General features: G+C 39.9%; 1 protein-coding gene across 4 annotated transcripts in view; it reads left to right on the top strand.

Annotated features, from left to right (window-relative positions):
- The window catches only part of PSKH1 (protein serine kinase H1), an 83,927-nt gene that overhangs the window by 49,516 nt on the left and 18,869 nt on the right, over positions 1-15,542 (top strand). The window contains exon 3 of one of the 4 annotated variants that reach the window (XM_072117743.1): positions 5,389-5,684. The exons of the other annotated variants lie outside the window; for them this stretch is intronic. Within the exon in view, the coding sequence (XP_071973844.1) occupies positions 5,389-5,424 (36 nt within the window). The 3' untranslated portion in view covers positions 5,425-5,684. Of the gene's footprint in view, positions 1-5,388; positions 5,685-15,542 lie in introns of those variants that run through there. 4 annotated transcript variants of the gene reach the window in all.

Consider the following 15,542-nt stretch of genomic DNA (forward strand, 5'->3'; position numbering starts at 1 on the left):
TTGCACATTCTATTGAATGAGGAAGGACATACCTATATACTGCCATACTGTAGTACGGCAGTATATGGTAGGATCAATCCGACAACCTAGGGTTAAAGTACCCTAGGGAGTCTGAAAAGTAGTAAAAATAAAAATTAAAGTAAGAAAAAAATTATAATAAAATACTGAACTTGGGACTGCTCCCTAGACACTTCTTCTGGTAAGTTCTATTTGTTTCTTGCAATGGTGCATAGACTCTGGTAAGAATTCCAGAAGTGCCTCTTATTGGACACTTGGAGAATTCTGCACCTTCAAGATCGGGATTACTTATGACTAATGTTTTTTCTCAGCTCATAATTCATACAGTCACAGACATGAGCTTCATACACTACTTAACATTGCCAGTAGGGCCTCCATAGATTCCATTCTTTGGTCTGCCAATGTCCCTTTTTTCCTGACCAATCAGTCTTACCTACCCCTACTAGACTCGCTGGCACCGACCCCAGGTGTTAACCACTTACCTGTTGTGAGCAAAGCCATCGGCTGCAGGTAATTTTACATGGACATCGCCATAGAAGAATCCCACCTTATGTAGCAATTAAAGGCCTACTTTATTGATCAACATTCATCTGAAATTATGCTCAATAATGATAGCATAAAGACTAAAGTTCCTTTTAGCCAAATTAAGGGAAATCTACCACCAGGATGAAGAATTGTAAACCATGCACACTAACATTCTGGTATGTGCCCCATCTGGCAGTATCTGCTCTTCTTTTATTGCCTTATGCCCTTTTTTTTTACAAAAAAAAGTCTTTTAAATTTATGCAAATGAGTTCCAAAGTGGCCCCGGGCTCCATAGCTATTAATTGAGCCCCTCAGGCTCATTTGCATTAAAGCTTTTTTTTTTTTTTTTTTTTTTTTAAACTAGGGAATAAGAAGCTGAAAAAAGATCAGATCCTGCCAAAGGGGGCACACACCAGCATGTAAGTGTGCTTGGATTACAATACTTTATCCTGCTGGTCGATTCTCCTAGATCAGGTTATTTTTCAGGGTGCCTGTTCTTCATTAATACCAAGAAGATGCTTGACAGGATCTGTTTGGACTTTCCTAGAGCCACTTTAGAGTCAATAGGATTAGGCCCTGCTTCGATCCAGTGAATTATTGCTTCATATGGGTATCTTTGACAGATTCTGAATGGCAACCTACAGTCATGCCCCCCCTTCCTTCTCCACTCCGTTATGTACTCACTATGGAGTATTTGGCAATGGCTCTATCAAGTAATCTTGAGATTGCGGGCATCTCTGTTGGGTCTCATAATTGCAGACTGTCAAAAACTGTCAAATATTGGGGCATTAAGTTGCTTTAAAGTAAACACACATAAATCAGAAGTTATGAATGTTTCTATGAGCCCCCGAGCTTTGGAAAACCGTTTTTGATCATTTTGCCTTTAAAGATACAGGTAGTTCCATCAAGTACTTGGGGGTCAATTTTAACCTTGGGGATTTATTCTTGTCTAACTTTGATAAACCGATGCAATATGTGGCTAGGGATTCCCAGATCCTTTTTAGTAAGCTTGGGTCACAAGTCATTAAATTTATATAGAGGGGACAACATGGTCAAATTAGCTACTCCTTGCTGATCTGTCACAATTTGGTGGGATCAGATTAACCTTAACTCTATCTCTTTTAGTCCTAATTTATCATTGTCATAGTTTATAAGGCTGAAAAAAGACATCCATAAAGTCATCCCTTTAAGAATTAAATAAATGTTTTTTCCCCATAACTCGTGATATTTTTTCTCTCCAGAAAGTCACCCAGGCCCATCTTGAACATATACATGGAGTCCTACATAACCTCCTGCGGCAGAGAGTTCCGTAGTCTCACTACTCTTACAGTAAAGAACCTTTGTTTATGTTGATAGTAGAATCGCCTCTCCTCTAGGCGTAGAGGTTGCCCCCTTGTCCTGGTCACAGGCCTAGGTATAAAAAGATCTTTTGAGAGATCCGCCTGTTCAGGTATTTGTACATTGTAATAAGGTCTCCCCTCAGTCGTCTTTTTTCTAAACTGAATAATCCCAAATTTTGTAATCGGTCAGTGTATTCTAGTTCCCCCATTCCCCTAATAATCCTGGTTGCTCTCCTCTGCACCCGTTCCAGTTTTATGTCCTTTTTATATGCTGGTGCCCAAAACTGTACACAATATTCCATGTGTGGTCTGACCAGCGATTTGTATAAGGGCAAAACTATGTCTTTATCATGAGAATCTATTCCTCTCTTGATACATCCCATAATTTTATTTGCTTTAGCAGCAGCTGCCTGGCTCTGGTCACTAAAATTAAGTTTACCATCCACCAATACCCCCAAGTCCTTTTCAGCTCCAGTTTTACCAAGTAATTGACTGACCATGGAAACAAAAAGTATAATTATGTTCTAAACAAAGTGCATAACTTTACATTTATCTACATTCCACCTCATCAACCATTTCTCTGCCCACTCCTCAAGCTTCCACAAATCCCTCTGTAATGCTAAGCTGTCGACCTCAGTATTAATTGCTTAACACAGTTTTTGAAACTGGACTGTGTAAACCCACTACAAGGTCATTAATAAAAATATTAAAAAGTGGCCCTAATATTGACCCCTGTGGTCACAGATGACGTCAACCCAATCTGAGAATGTGCCATTTATGACGACCCTCACTAAGCCAATTACTTGCCCAAATACACAGATTTTCCCCTAGTCCCAGCAGTCTCATTTAATGTATCAACTTTTTATGTGGCACAGTGTCAAATGCCTTTGAAAAGTCCAGATATACAACATCCACAGTGTCCCCTACATCCAGTCTGGAACTTACTTATGTATCTCACAATGTAGCCGTTCATATTTACTTCCCTCAATGTTTACTTCCTTTTACTTCCTTCTCTTTCCACTCTCAAAATTATGTTTGAAGAGACTTGTGTTCAGCTTTCTTCCACTTCACACACAATCTACACAGTTTACGCACTACTGAGAGATGCACTCTATCTCCTCTCTGTCTTACCTCAACAAATGGGAAACTAGTCTTAACCAATACTTTTACAGATGAGGGAAAGGTTAAGATCTTTACCTTGACTTATCAGTCCTCGGTATCTTGGAGGTGCCAGGAATGGAGTTTTAGGATTTTATCCAGGTGGTATAGTTGCAATACTTTGGTACACAGCTTTTTCCCTGGAGTAGGTGATACATTCCTGCAATGCCTTTCTTTTTGGGGACCCACTTTTATATATAATGGGGGTGTCCATTTATGCCAAAATTTCAGGAGGCAGTTTAGTATTTCTTTTCGTGAGTAAGCGGTAGCCACATTTCTCCATTGCCGGATATGGCTGTGTTGTCTCTAAAGGGAAGAGAGATCTTCTGTGACATTTTCTGGCTGACCTGTCGTACCTCGCCATTAGAGATCTTCCTCTCATCTCTCTAGAGTGGAGTGCGTAGATTGTCTCAACCATCTGATGGGAACTCTCAACTATTTATAATGATTTTTATGATACTTGCCACTCTCTTTGGTCCAAATGGACCAATTTGCAGCTATGTACCCCAGACCCTTCCATTTTTTCTTCAGTGTTTCTCTTGTGTTCCCTTTCTTTCCAGTTACTAGTTTGCACCTTATTACTTTTATAGTACGTTGTAATGTGTTATTTGACACAAACTGTATGTACATATGTTCTTAAATTGCACTGTTTTCAATAAAATACACTCACCGGCCACTTTATTAGGTACATCATGCTAGTAACGGGTTGCACCCCCTTTTGCCTTCAGAACTGCCTCAATTCTTCATGGCATAGATTCAGCAAGGTGCTGGAAGCATTCCTCAGAGATTTTGGGTCCATATTGACATGATGGCATCATACAGTTGCCGCAGATTTGTCGGCTGCACATCCATGATGCGAATCTCCCGTTCCACCACATCCCAAAGATGCTCTATTGGATTGAGATCTGGTGACTGTGGAGGCCATTTGAGTACAGTGAACTCATTGTCATGTTCAAGAAACCAGTCTGAGATGATTCCAGCTTTATGACATGGCGCATTATCCTGCTGAAAGTAGCCATCAGATGTTGGGTACATTGTGGTCATAAAGGGATGGACATGGTCAGCAACAATACTCAGGTAGGCTGTGGCATTGCAACGATGCTCAATTGGTAGCAAGGGGCCCAAAGAATGCAAAGAAAATATTCCCCACACCATGACACCACCACCACCAGCCTGAACCGTTGATACAAGGCAGGATGGATCCATGCTTTCATGTTGTTGACGCCAAATTCTGACCCTACCATCCAAATGTCGCAGCAGAAATCTAGACTCATCAGACCAGGCAACGTTTTTCCAATCTTCTACTGTCCAATTTCGATGAGCTTGTGCAAATTGTAGCCTCAGTTTCCTGTTCTTAGCTGAAAGGAGTGGCACCCGGTGTGGTCTTCTGCTGCTGTAGCCCATCTGCCTCAAAGTTCGACGTACTGTGCGTTCAGAGATGCTCTTCTGCCTACCTTGGTTGTAATGGGTGGCGATTTGAGTCACTGTTGCCTTTCTATCAGCTCAAACCAGTCTGCCCATTCTCCTCTGACCTCCGGCATCAACAAGGCATTTCCGCCCACAGAACTGCCGCTCACTGGATGTTTTTTTTTTTTCCGGACCATTCTCTGTAAACCCTAGAGATTGTTGTGCGTGAAAATCCCAGTAGATCAGCAGTTTCTGAAATACTCAGACCAGCCCTTCTGGCACCAACAACCATGCCACGTTTAAAGGCACTAAAATCACCTTTCTTCCCCATACTGATGCTCGGTTTGAACTGCAGGAGATTGTCTTGACCATGTCTACATGCCTAAATGCACTGAGTTGCCGCCATGTGATTGGCTGATTAGAAATTAAGTGTTAACGAGCAGTTGGACAGGTGTACCTAATAAAGTGGCCGGTGAGTGTAGATTTACCTATAAGGTGAGTATGAAGAAAAGTTGTTAAGGTAGTTGTAAAAAAATCAACAGACGAAAAAAGACTGTTTTGATCAATTTCTAAACTGATTCTATGTTTGGAGCATTTTTATAACCAAAAGAAGCACTATAATAGGATGTGAAGTTCTTTTAAAACAATATTGACAATAAACAGTTTTCCTTTTCTTTTTCTTGGATTTAGAGCTAATTAATGTTGTTCTTAATCAATAAAGAATTTAAAAAGCGTCAAATTATTTTAAAAAAAGCTACTATGGAAGACCTCCAATGAAATCAGCTAACATAAACACCATTTTGTTGTAATATGTATGTATCTGTTCCTTTAATATTGGATCACCTAAAAATTCTTGCACTTTCTGGTAAACCTTTTGTTAAAATTCTTTAAGTCTGTTCTTTTTTTCTTTCTAATACCTATAAATCTGATCTTTTTACAGTTTGCAGGCCCTTTGCAGTTTTCCAAGGCATATTAGCAGGCAATACCATGATTAATCTGGAAAAAATGTGTGATCTGTTGGGAGAACCATTCATATCTATTCACAAGAATCATCTAACTTGGAAATGGGTTGTATACCCAAGTGCACGTAGTTGCAACATTTTTGAGTGTGATTATCATAGTATGGTGGTCTAAAACCCCTTAATTCGCATAGACTATTAGTTGAAGAAGTGAAGTTAGTGAAAAACATGCCTAATGTCTAAAAAAGTGGGATTTTGAAAAGCAAGATTAATTCTATTTATTTTTGGCCCACCATATCTCGTAACACCCAAAAGATTCTACCAGCGAAGCCAAATTACTGTATTTATGAGTTCTGCAAACATTAGTTTTTACTGTAATCTGATATTCTGTTACTTTTATTATTCAATCAAAATGCGGTTGTTCTCTACCTTCATCAAACAATTGTAGAATTGCACCAAAACCTAACCCAAAAAATGGGGCGGGTTTTATATATGCTTTTTTTTCACAATTTACCATATACTTGAGTATAAGCCTAATTTAAACACAAAAACTGGGAAAACCTAATGACTCATGTATAAGCCGAGGGTGGGAAATGCATTTGTCACAGCCCCCCCTGTATATAACCTGCCAGTCCCCCTGGAGTATATAGCCTGCAGCCCCCCCAGAGCAGTGATTTTCAACCTTTTTTGAGCCGCGGCACACTTTTTATGCTTAGAAAATCCTGGGGCACACCAACAACCAAAATAGCACAAAATGACACTAAAACAGTCATATTATACATATAATTAATAATATAGATTCTAAATTTGTTTTACTCAGTGTGAAACCTGGGCCTGTTTCGATAAACACAAAACGGGGATATCCTGGCAGGAATGGTGTAAAGACACACACGAAGCTCTTCCTCAACAGTTCTCAGTTTCTCCCTGTTTTTATTATATGGTGCTGATTATTATGTGGCTCATATACTGCAAAATAAAGGGGTACAATGAGAAGTACTATGGCCATGAGGCCAGAGTACAAGTGCCAGCTCATATACTCAGCATATGAGCTGGTACTTGTAGTACTCCAGCCTCATGACTATAGTATTTCTCATTTTACATTTCTCATTGTTATATGCAGTATACTGCTGGAGTACTAAAAGTACCAGCTCATATGCTGAGTATTCTACCAACAGTTCATATACTCAGGCATAAGCTCATATAGTCAGCATTATTGGTGGGCAAATGCGAGAGTCTCTACGCTCTCAGGATGATGCGCCGGCCTCGGTGACGTCATTTTGTCAAAGCTTGCCCATTTTGTTCAAAGCTTGCCCATGTGTTATTGTACACGTCTCCTACATTGTAAGAAGCCGAGACTGCGCATTGCCGGGAAACAAAACACAGGGGGCACCATAGTTTTGGGAACTTTCCCTGCGGCACACCCGTCCATGTGTCGCGGAACACTGGTTGAAAATCACTGCCCTAAAGTATACAGCCTGCCAGCCCCCCTAGAGTATTTAGCCTGCCTGCCTCCCTGTAGTTAAAAAAAAAAAAAAAAAAAAAAAAAAAATAACACCTTTTTGACTCCACGTAGGTCTTCTTTATGCTTCGGATCCTCTTCGAGTCCTTCAGTCTTCGCGGTTTTTTCGCGCTTGGCCGGCACACAGAATGACGTAAGACATTTTACTTCATTGTTTGTGAGCTGCCGACATACCGAGGGGTCATGAATAGGAGCGGAATGACCTGAAGAGGAGCCGAAGGAACAGAGGAGGGACCGGAGCATCGGAAGAGGACCTACGGGGTGCATCGGAAAGGTGATTGCCGTGTTAATTTTTTTTTTTTAAATTGAGTATAAGCTGAGTTGGGGGTTTTCAGCACAAATTTTGTGCTGAAAAACCCGGTTTGTACTCGCATATATACGGTATACCACTAATCCTATACAGTGGAGAAAAAAGTATTTAGTCAGCCACCAATTGTGCAAGTTCTCAATGAAAGTTCCTCTCAGTACAGAGGTCAAATGTTTTCTATAAGTTCTTACAAAGTTGGCACATTCCTCCATGCAGATCTTCTCAAGAGCAGTGATGTTTTGGGATTGTTGCTGGGCAACCCGGACTGGAGACTGGTTAGGCCACTCCAGGACCTTAAAATGCTTCCATAAGAAGCATACATTGCCATGGCTGTGTGCTTTGATTCGTTGTCAAGCTAATTTTAGGTGGTATGGGCAGGACTTGTAACCCTTTATCAGCAGGCATTGTTTGTCAGGGTGGTAAAATTCTAGCGACAGGTCTTTAATTTCCACTGTAATCTGCAAATAAATTATTTCAAAAAATCCGAAGATACTTTTTTTTCCACAAATACAAACCTATCCTCCTTACAATTACAAAAGATTAGTCAAGCTTTAACCCCCTAACGTCGGATGCAGGTTCATGGACAGGGCTCACAGTCTGAGCCCTCTCCATATCCGGTAAGTCTTTGCTGCATAGCACTGTTTGCGGGTATTATCCCGTAAATCGCCGCCAGCAAAGGGAAGTCATCGTCATACTGTAGTATAAGGTAGGATCAATCAGACAACCTAGGGTTTTTTTTGAAAAAAGTTAAAAAAAAATTCATATCACCCCCCTTTCCCTAGAACTGATATAAATAAACAGTACAAATCATCGAAAATGCCCTATCAAAATATAATAAAGTTGAAAATGGCACTTTTTTGCCATTTTGAGAAATTTAAAAACTTATACATATACACTTCTATAAAAAAGTGATCAAAAGGTTCATACAGTTTGAAAAATGGTAGCATTGAAAACGTCACCAAAAGTCGCAAAAAAATGGTGCAACTGCATTTTTTCATCTTCACTGCATTTGGAATTTTTTTTCCCGCTTTCCAGTGCATGGCATGGAATATTAAATGCCGGCACTATGAGGTGCAATTTGTTACGCAGAAAACAATCCATCACAGAGCTCTTTATGTGCAAAAATAAGAAGGCTATAGATTTTCGAAGGTGGGAAGTGAAAAATGGAAATGAAAAAACAAAAAAGGGCCAGGTCGTTAAGGGGTTAACCTCATATTCATAAGAATCAAACAAAGGTAGTGTTTCTAAAAAGTATCTAGATCCTGCTTTTAGACTCCGTCATTGCATTTTCCTCTGCAGTATCAGCGAACTTCCTAGTCATAGGTGGAAATGAAAGGACATAGTGCAGATCACATGGAGACACTCAAACTTTATTTTGTTTACTGAAACATACTCAAGCTATAGTTATATAATGTACATAAATTCCAGACTTTTAGCTTTCATGCAAAGCTATCGACATTAAAATTCAATGAAGGGTTTAGGATTTTCAGCTCCTTAACATGCGTCATGGTAATGATGGGCCAAACATAGTTGGAAAATTGACACAAAGGCTGATTTGTGGGACACTGGGAACATAAAGATAAGAAATAATGAAATACATGAAAGTAAATGCAGTGGGTTATAGTTTACTGAATGGCTAAGGAACTTATAGGATAAAGTTATTAACTTTTTTACACTTTCTATTAAACATTTAATTATCAATACACACATGTATACAAAGATAATAATGATAATTCCTTTATTTAAATATTGCTACGCAGAGCTTGCCAAATCAGTCCCTGTCCCCATGGGGCTCACAATCTAATCAACCTACCAGTATGTTTTGGAGTATGGGAGAAAACCGGAGGACCCGGAGGAAACCCACGCAAACACTGAAAGAACATACAAATTCTTTGCAGAAGTGGACCTGGATGGGACTTGAACCTATGCTGTTGTGCTAACCGCTAAGCCACCCTGCTGCCCACTAAGATCTACATCTAAACACATTTACTGGATTTTAGGTGTTTGGTTCACACAGAAGAACATTTGTGAGCTGCAGAACAAATGAGAAAAAGCTGGAAGAGCGCCATCTGTTAAGTATGGTGAACATAATGCGATGGTCTGTGGTTGCTTCAGTGAAGAGGGAGATTTGTACAAGATCAAATGGATTTTGAATAAGGAAGGCTATCACTCCATTTTGCAACACCATGTCATACCCTGTGGACAGCGCCTAATTGGAGCCAATTTCATCCTACAACAGGACAGTGACCCAAAGCACGCCTACAAATTATGCATGAACTATTTAGGGAAGAAGCAGGCAGCTAATATTCTATCTGTAATGCATTGGCCAGCACGGTCACCAAATCTCAACCTTATTGAGCTGTTGTGGGAGCAGCTTGACTGTATGGCAATCCAACTTGTGAGAGGGACTTCTGGAAGCATGGAGTGAAATTTCTTCAGATTACCTCACCAAATTAACAGCTAGAATTTCAAAGGTCTGCAATGATGTATTTGCAGTAAAGGGAGCATTCTTTGATGAAAGCAAAGTTTGAAGGAGAAAATAATTTCAAATGAAAAAAATTATCTCAAACCTTGTCAATGTCTGGACTATATTTTCTATTCATTTTGCAACTCATTTGAAAAATAAAGTGTGAGGTTTTTATGGAAAATACTAAATTGTGTGGGTGACTCCAAACTTTTGAGCTGTAGTGTATGTTGTGTTTCTGCCCAACACTATTTTTTTCAAATGTGCACCCTTGTTGTTATTCCCTATAAATTGACTATGAATTTGTATTTTTTATTTATGTGAATAAAACTGTACCTTTTTTACATTTGTAAAAGTTAGACTTACAGGTCTGTATTTTCCAGGATCACTTTTTGATCCTTTTTTGTACATTGTTACCACAATAACAGGGAATTTTCCTCAGGGAATATTCAAATATTAAAAATAATAATTCACACAGAACCCGGCGGTGTATTCCATCTGGCCTCAGTGATTTGTCGATCTTAGTGGTTGTGAGGTGGCGCCGTACCTCTTCCTCGATTAAACGGTTGACAAAGAGAATTTACATTAATCCTCATCATGTCTTCCACCAGGGGATTTTCCTGGGTAAAGACATTCGAGAAGGAAAAATTCAGTAGATTGGCCCTTTCCTCATCTCCTTCCACTATAATTCCCAGGTTATTCCTCAGAGGGCCCACACTCTCCATTTTTTATATACTTGAAAAATGATTTGGGATTTTTTTTTACTCTCTTCTGGCAAGATTTCTTTCAGTCTCTATTTTTGCTGCCTTTATCTGCTTTTTACAGAATTTCTCTCTATAATCCTGTAACGCCTCATTGCTACCTACGTTTTTTAGCACCTTATCTTAAATGCTCAATAAAATGGTTTCTCAGTTATTGCTCTTCTTACAGTACTAGTTTACCACATTTAGCTTCTTCTTGTTTCTGTTATGCTTCTTCACATATGGTATGTGTTTCTCACAGGCCTTTTTTAGAATATTTGTGAAAGTCCCTTTTTTTGGGTGCTATTGTCTGAGAATATTGTCACACTTTTTGCCTATAAGGTCTTCCCATATTTGCTGAAAATTTGCCCTCCTGAAGTTTAGAGTATTCATTGCCCTTCCATTAACATTCATAGTAAAGCATAATTATATTACAAATGATATTATGATCACTATTTCCCAGGTTCCCCCAACATGTAATGTTTGTTAGGATAAGATCCCGCAGTGCCCCACCTCTTGTTGGGTCCAGGACTAGTTGCGACATGTAATTGTCTTTTGTTGTTGACAAAAACCTGCTACCTGTCAGGCACCAGGGGTAGGGGACCAACTTGATAAGTACTAAACCATGCTTTGAAGCCCCATCCATTTCCTCTGCTGCCTCCATTCTATTTGGAGCCTTATAACAAACCCGTAGTAGTATTTTATTCTTTTTTCTCCCCTTATCTCCACCCTGACCATTTGCGTCACGGATGTCATCTTGCAGGATAAGTTTGAGGCAAGATTTCACATAAACAAACTCCTCCCATTTTTTTATTTATACGATCATTTCTAAGACTATAACCATCTATAGTAACAGCCCAGTCATAGCTATTGTCCAGCCATGTTTTCCCTATTCCTATTCCTTTGGTGCTTATTCCCCAATCTTATTCCAGCCACCTTCCTCCCCCATGTACTATGACTCTTCCCAGTTCCCTATCTACACTGTCTTTTTTTCCCTAAACAAGTATAGTTGCCCTCCCCCATGTCTCTAATTTAAACTCTCCTCCAACCTTCTAGCCATTTTTTCCCCAAAACGGCTCCACCCCCACGTTGAGGTGCAGCCCATCCCTACTGTAGAGCCTGTATCCAACAGCAAAGTCAGTCCAGTTCTCCATGAACCAAAGCCCCTACACCAACATTTGAACCACTTATTTACCTCCCTAATCCCCCGCTGATTTTATGGTGTGGTACATGTAGTATTTCACTGAGGTCCTTGGCCTGAGCTTATGGCCTAAATCACTGAAATAATTTCATTTTGATTTTCAGAAGAAAATATGCACACAAAACAATCAAAATTAAACAGTTTTGGTGAGTTACACAATAAGTACATGCAAAGTGTTATACTTTGTCCGATTTCCTTTATGGACACTAGACTTCTTCCTCCACTGTGGCCCTCATATTTGTAACTCACCCAGTGTACCTTTCAGAATTCCGGTATTATACCATGTTGTGAGCCTGAAAGGATTAACTAACTCTATTATTTATTGTCTTGTCATGTGTGAAACAATAAATTGCTTCCATTTGCTAAAGAATCCTCTAGTTTGCTTTTCCTTGTGCCGTAGTGTGTCTAACCTGTCTGACACATTCCTTATTTGGTTCAGGAAAACCTTTATACCATAGGTATATACCTTTAAACCATATCCCATGCCAAACATCTGGGTTAGGTTGTTTGCATTTTGGTCAAGCTATCAATCTATCCAGATTACTCTGCGTTCTGAGTAAGTTGAATACGAAGTATGAATGGTGCATTATCTAGAAGCATGTCTCCTGCCATTGTTCACTTATCACGCACTTTCTGATTTTAGTCCACCCTTGCATGAGCACCTCATACAGTCATGGCCATAAGTTTTGAGAATGACACAAATATTATATTTTCCCATGATCTGTTGCCCTCTGGTTTTTATGTGTGTCAGATGTTTTTATCACATATAGAAATACAAGTGCAATCATATTATGAGTAACAAAAGCTTTTATTGACACTTAGAATGAGTTAATGCAGCAAGTCAATATTTGCAGTGTTGACCCTTCTTCTTCAGGACTTCTCTGCAATTCTCCCTGGCATACTCTCAATCATCTTCTGGACCAAATCCTGACTGATAGCAGTCCATTCTTGCACAATCAATGCTTGCATTTTGTCACAATTTGTTGGTTTTTGTTTGTCCACCCGTCTATTGATGATTGACCACAAGTTCTTAATGGGATTAAGATCTGGGGAGTTTGCAGGCCATGGACCTAAAATCTCTGTTTTGTTCCCTGAGCTATTTAGTTATCACCTTTGCTTTATGGCAAGGTGCTCCATCATGCTGGAAAAGGCATTGTTGATCACCAAACTGTTCTTGGACGGTTGGGAGAAGTTGCTCTTGGAGGACATTCTGGATTCATGGATGTGTTTTTAGGCAAGACTGTGAGAGAGCCGATTCCCTTGGCTGAGAAGCAACCCCACACATGAATGGTTGCAGGATGCTTTACAGTTGGCATGAGACAAGACTGGTGGTATCGCTCACCTTGTCTTCTCCGAGCAAGCTGTTTTCTACATGTTCCAAACAAGCAGAAAGGGGATTCATCAGAGAAAATGACTTTAACCCAGTCCTCAGCAGTCCGCTCCCTGTACCTTTTGCAGAATATCAGTCTGTCCCCGATGTTTTTTTCTGGAATGAAGTGCCCTCCTTGACACCAGGCCTTGCTCCAAGAGTCTCGGCCTCACAGTGCATGCAGATGCACTCACACCTGCCTGCTGCCATTCCTGAGCAAGCTCTCCACTGCTGGTAGCCCAATCCCGAAGCTGAAACATTAAGAGACGGTCCTTGCGCTTGCTGGTCCTTCTTGAGTACCCTGAAGCCTTTTTGGCAACTCTCCTTGAACTCCTTGATGATGCGATAGATTGTTGACTGAGGTGCAATCTTTCTAGCTGCGATACTATTCCCTGTTAGGCCAGTTTTGTGCAGTGCAAGGATGACTACATGTGTTTCTTTAGCGATAACCATGGTTAACAGAAGAGAAACAATGATGCCAAGCACCTGCCTCCTTTTTACTCCTTAACCCCTTCACGCTCCGTGGCAGATATATCTGCCACGTAGCTATGAAGGGTCTATGAAGAGGGCTCACGGGCTGAGCCCTCTTCATACAGAGATGGGCTTTGCTGCATATCGCAGCAAAGACCCATCGTTAACAATCGCAGTCAGTGCTTGCACCGATTGCGGGTGATAACCTTTTCTTTGCGATCAGTTGACAGCCTCGGGTCTTCGTTTGACCCAAGGCTGAATGGCTTCTGCATATCCATTACAATGAGCCTGTGGCTCATTGTTATGTATAGTGAGCAGAAATGCCATATACTGCAATACAGTTGTATTGTAGTATATGGTAGGAATGATCAGACCATCTGGGGTTAATGTACCCTAGATGGTCTTAGAAATAGTGAAAAAAGAAAAGTTTAAAAAATTAAAAAAAAATAATAAAATATTATAAGTTAAAATCACCCCCTTTTTCCCTAGAACTGATATAAAATATAATAAATAATAAAAATCAGACACATTAGGTATCGCCGCGTCCCAAAATATAAAAAAATGGAAATGTATGTAACTATTCGCATCGACTGCAGCTTGTTCAAAAAAATTTATAAAACTTAAGTGTTGTATTTTATACTATTTGGCTTATTTATATAGTCTTTTCTAATGTTTTCTTTACGATATGATGTGTGAACCTTTAGGGTCTGAAGAAGAGGGAGATCCTCCCTAGAAACGCGTTACCCTTGGCCTTTACACTACACCAGGTTTTTACCAATAAAATTCCTAAATCTACCTATTGGATTGGTGCCTCTTGTCTGTTTTTATCTCCTTATTGATAATCAGAGACCCGACATTTCAGTGGCACAAACTGGGCATCACATCATGGGCACCAAACTTTCCAGAAATAATTGCAATTTCCTTCTTGGGCTTCCATTGCACATCAGATTTGCAAACAAACAATATGTTAAAAATGCTCACTATACCATTTGATAATACACATATTACTCCTTGATAAATTCTCCAAAGGGTGTACGTTCAACCCACATTTTGGGTTCTCCTCTACTTTGTACCACTAAGACTCTCCAAATGCATCCTGACACATGTAAAGTGCCCATACAACGTTTTATATGCACATGTGAGTTACTACTACACTTGAGAGGAATATTTTTACATCTTTTATCCCTTGTAGCTTACAAAAATTAGGGGTAAAGGTGACTTTTTTTTCAAAATGTTTTTCCTTTTTGGAGCCTAATTGTATCAAACACCTGTAGGGGCTGTGGGAGATTTAGCCCAGTAGAGACCGTGGTAGCAGATATTCGTGATGCAGTTCATGACAGTGACACCAAGATACAGTGCAAAACAGGTCTCGCCTGCGTTTATTCCAGCAGCAGGTACAAAATAAAACAGCCTTCACATTCATGCATCAAACATAAACAAAATCCCTACCCGTCAGAGTTCCCCTAACTCACCACTAAAACACAAGATGTCGCTGCTCCAGACACAGAAGTCAGGGCTGTGTGCGCTCTCCAGCCTCCTGTCGGAGCCAGCACTCTCAGCTCTCAGTCCCAGGTGCTGGGCAACAAAACCTCAGCACTAAGGCCTTGCATAGTAGGAAAACCCAGGGGAAACATACCGCCCATCAACAGTTAACCCCTTCAGTGTCTCACAGGGCAAATACACATAATACATCTTGCTAAATTCTTCAAGGGGTGTACTTTCCAAAATGAAGTCACTTGTTGTAGTTCTTCTCTGTTTTGGTAACACTATGGCTCTCCAAATGCATCGTGACACATGAAAAATGTTTTAGCCATATTTGTCCTCCAAAAACTAAACAAGTTGCCACCCTGCGCCCGTACAGCAGTGATCAATGACAAAATGGGTATTGACAAACTTAGGAGGAATTGCACTAAACATTGTGAAATGTATTTTCCATTTTAACCCCTTGTGAAGGTGCAAATTTTAGTATTCAATGAATATTTGTTAAATAAAATTGCAATTACATAATTTAACTTCCATTTATTTTTCACCCACATGAAAACGCTCATAAGATTAACAAACTTC

The sequence above is a fragment of the Engystomops pustulosus genome, chromosome 7 (assembly GCF_040894005.1).
Source record: "Engystomops pustulosus chromosome 7, aEngPut4.maternal, whole genome shotgun sequence".
Lineage (NCBI taxonomy): Eukaryota > Metazoa > Chordata > Amphibia > Anura > Leptodactylidae > Engystomops > Engystomops pustulosus.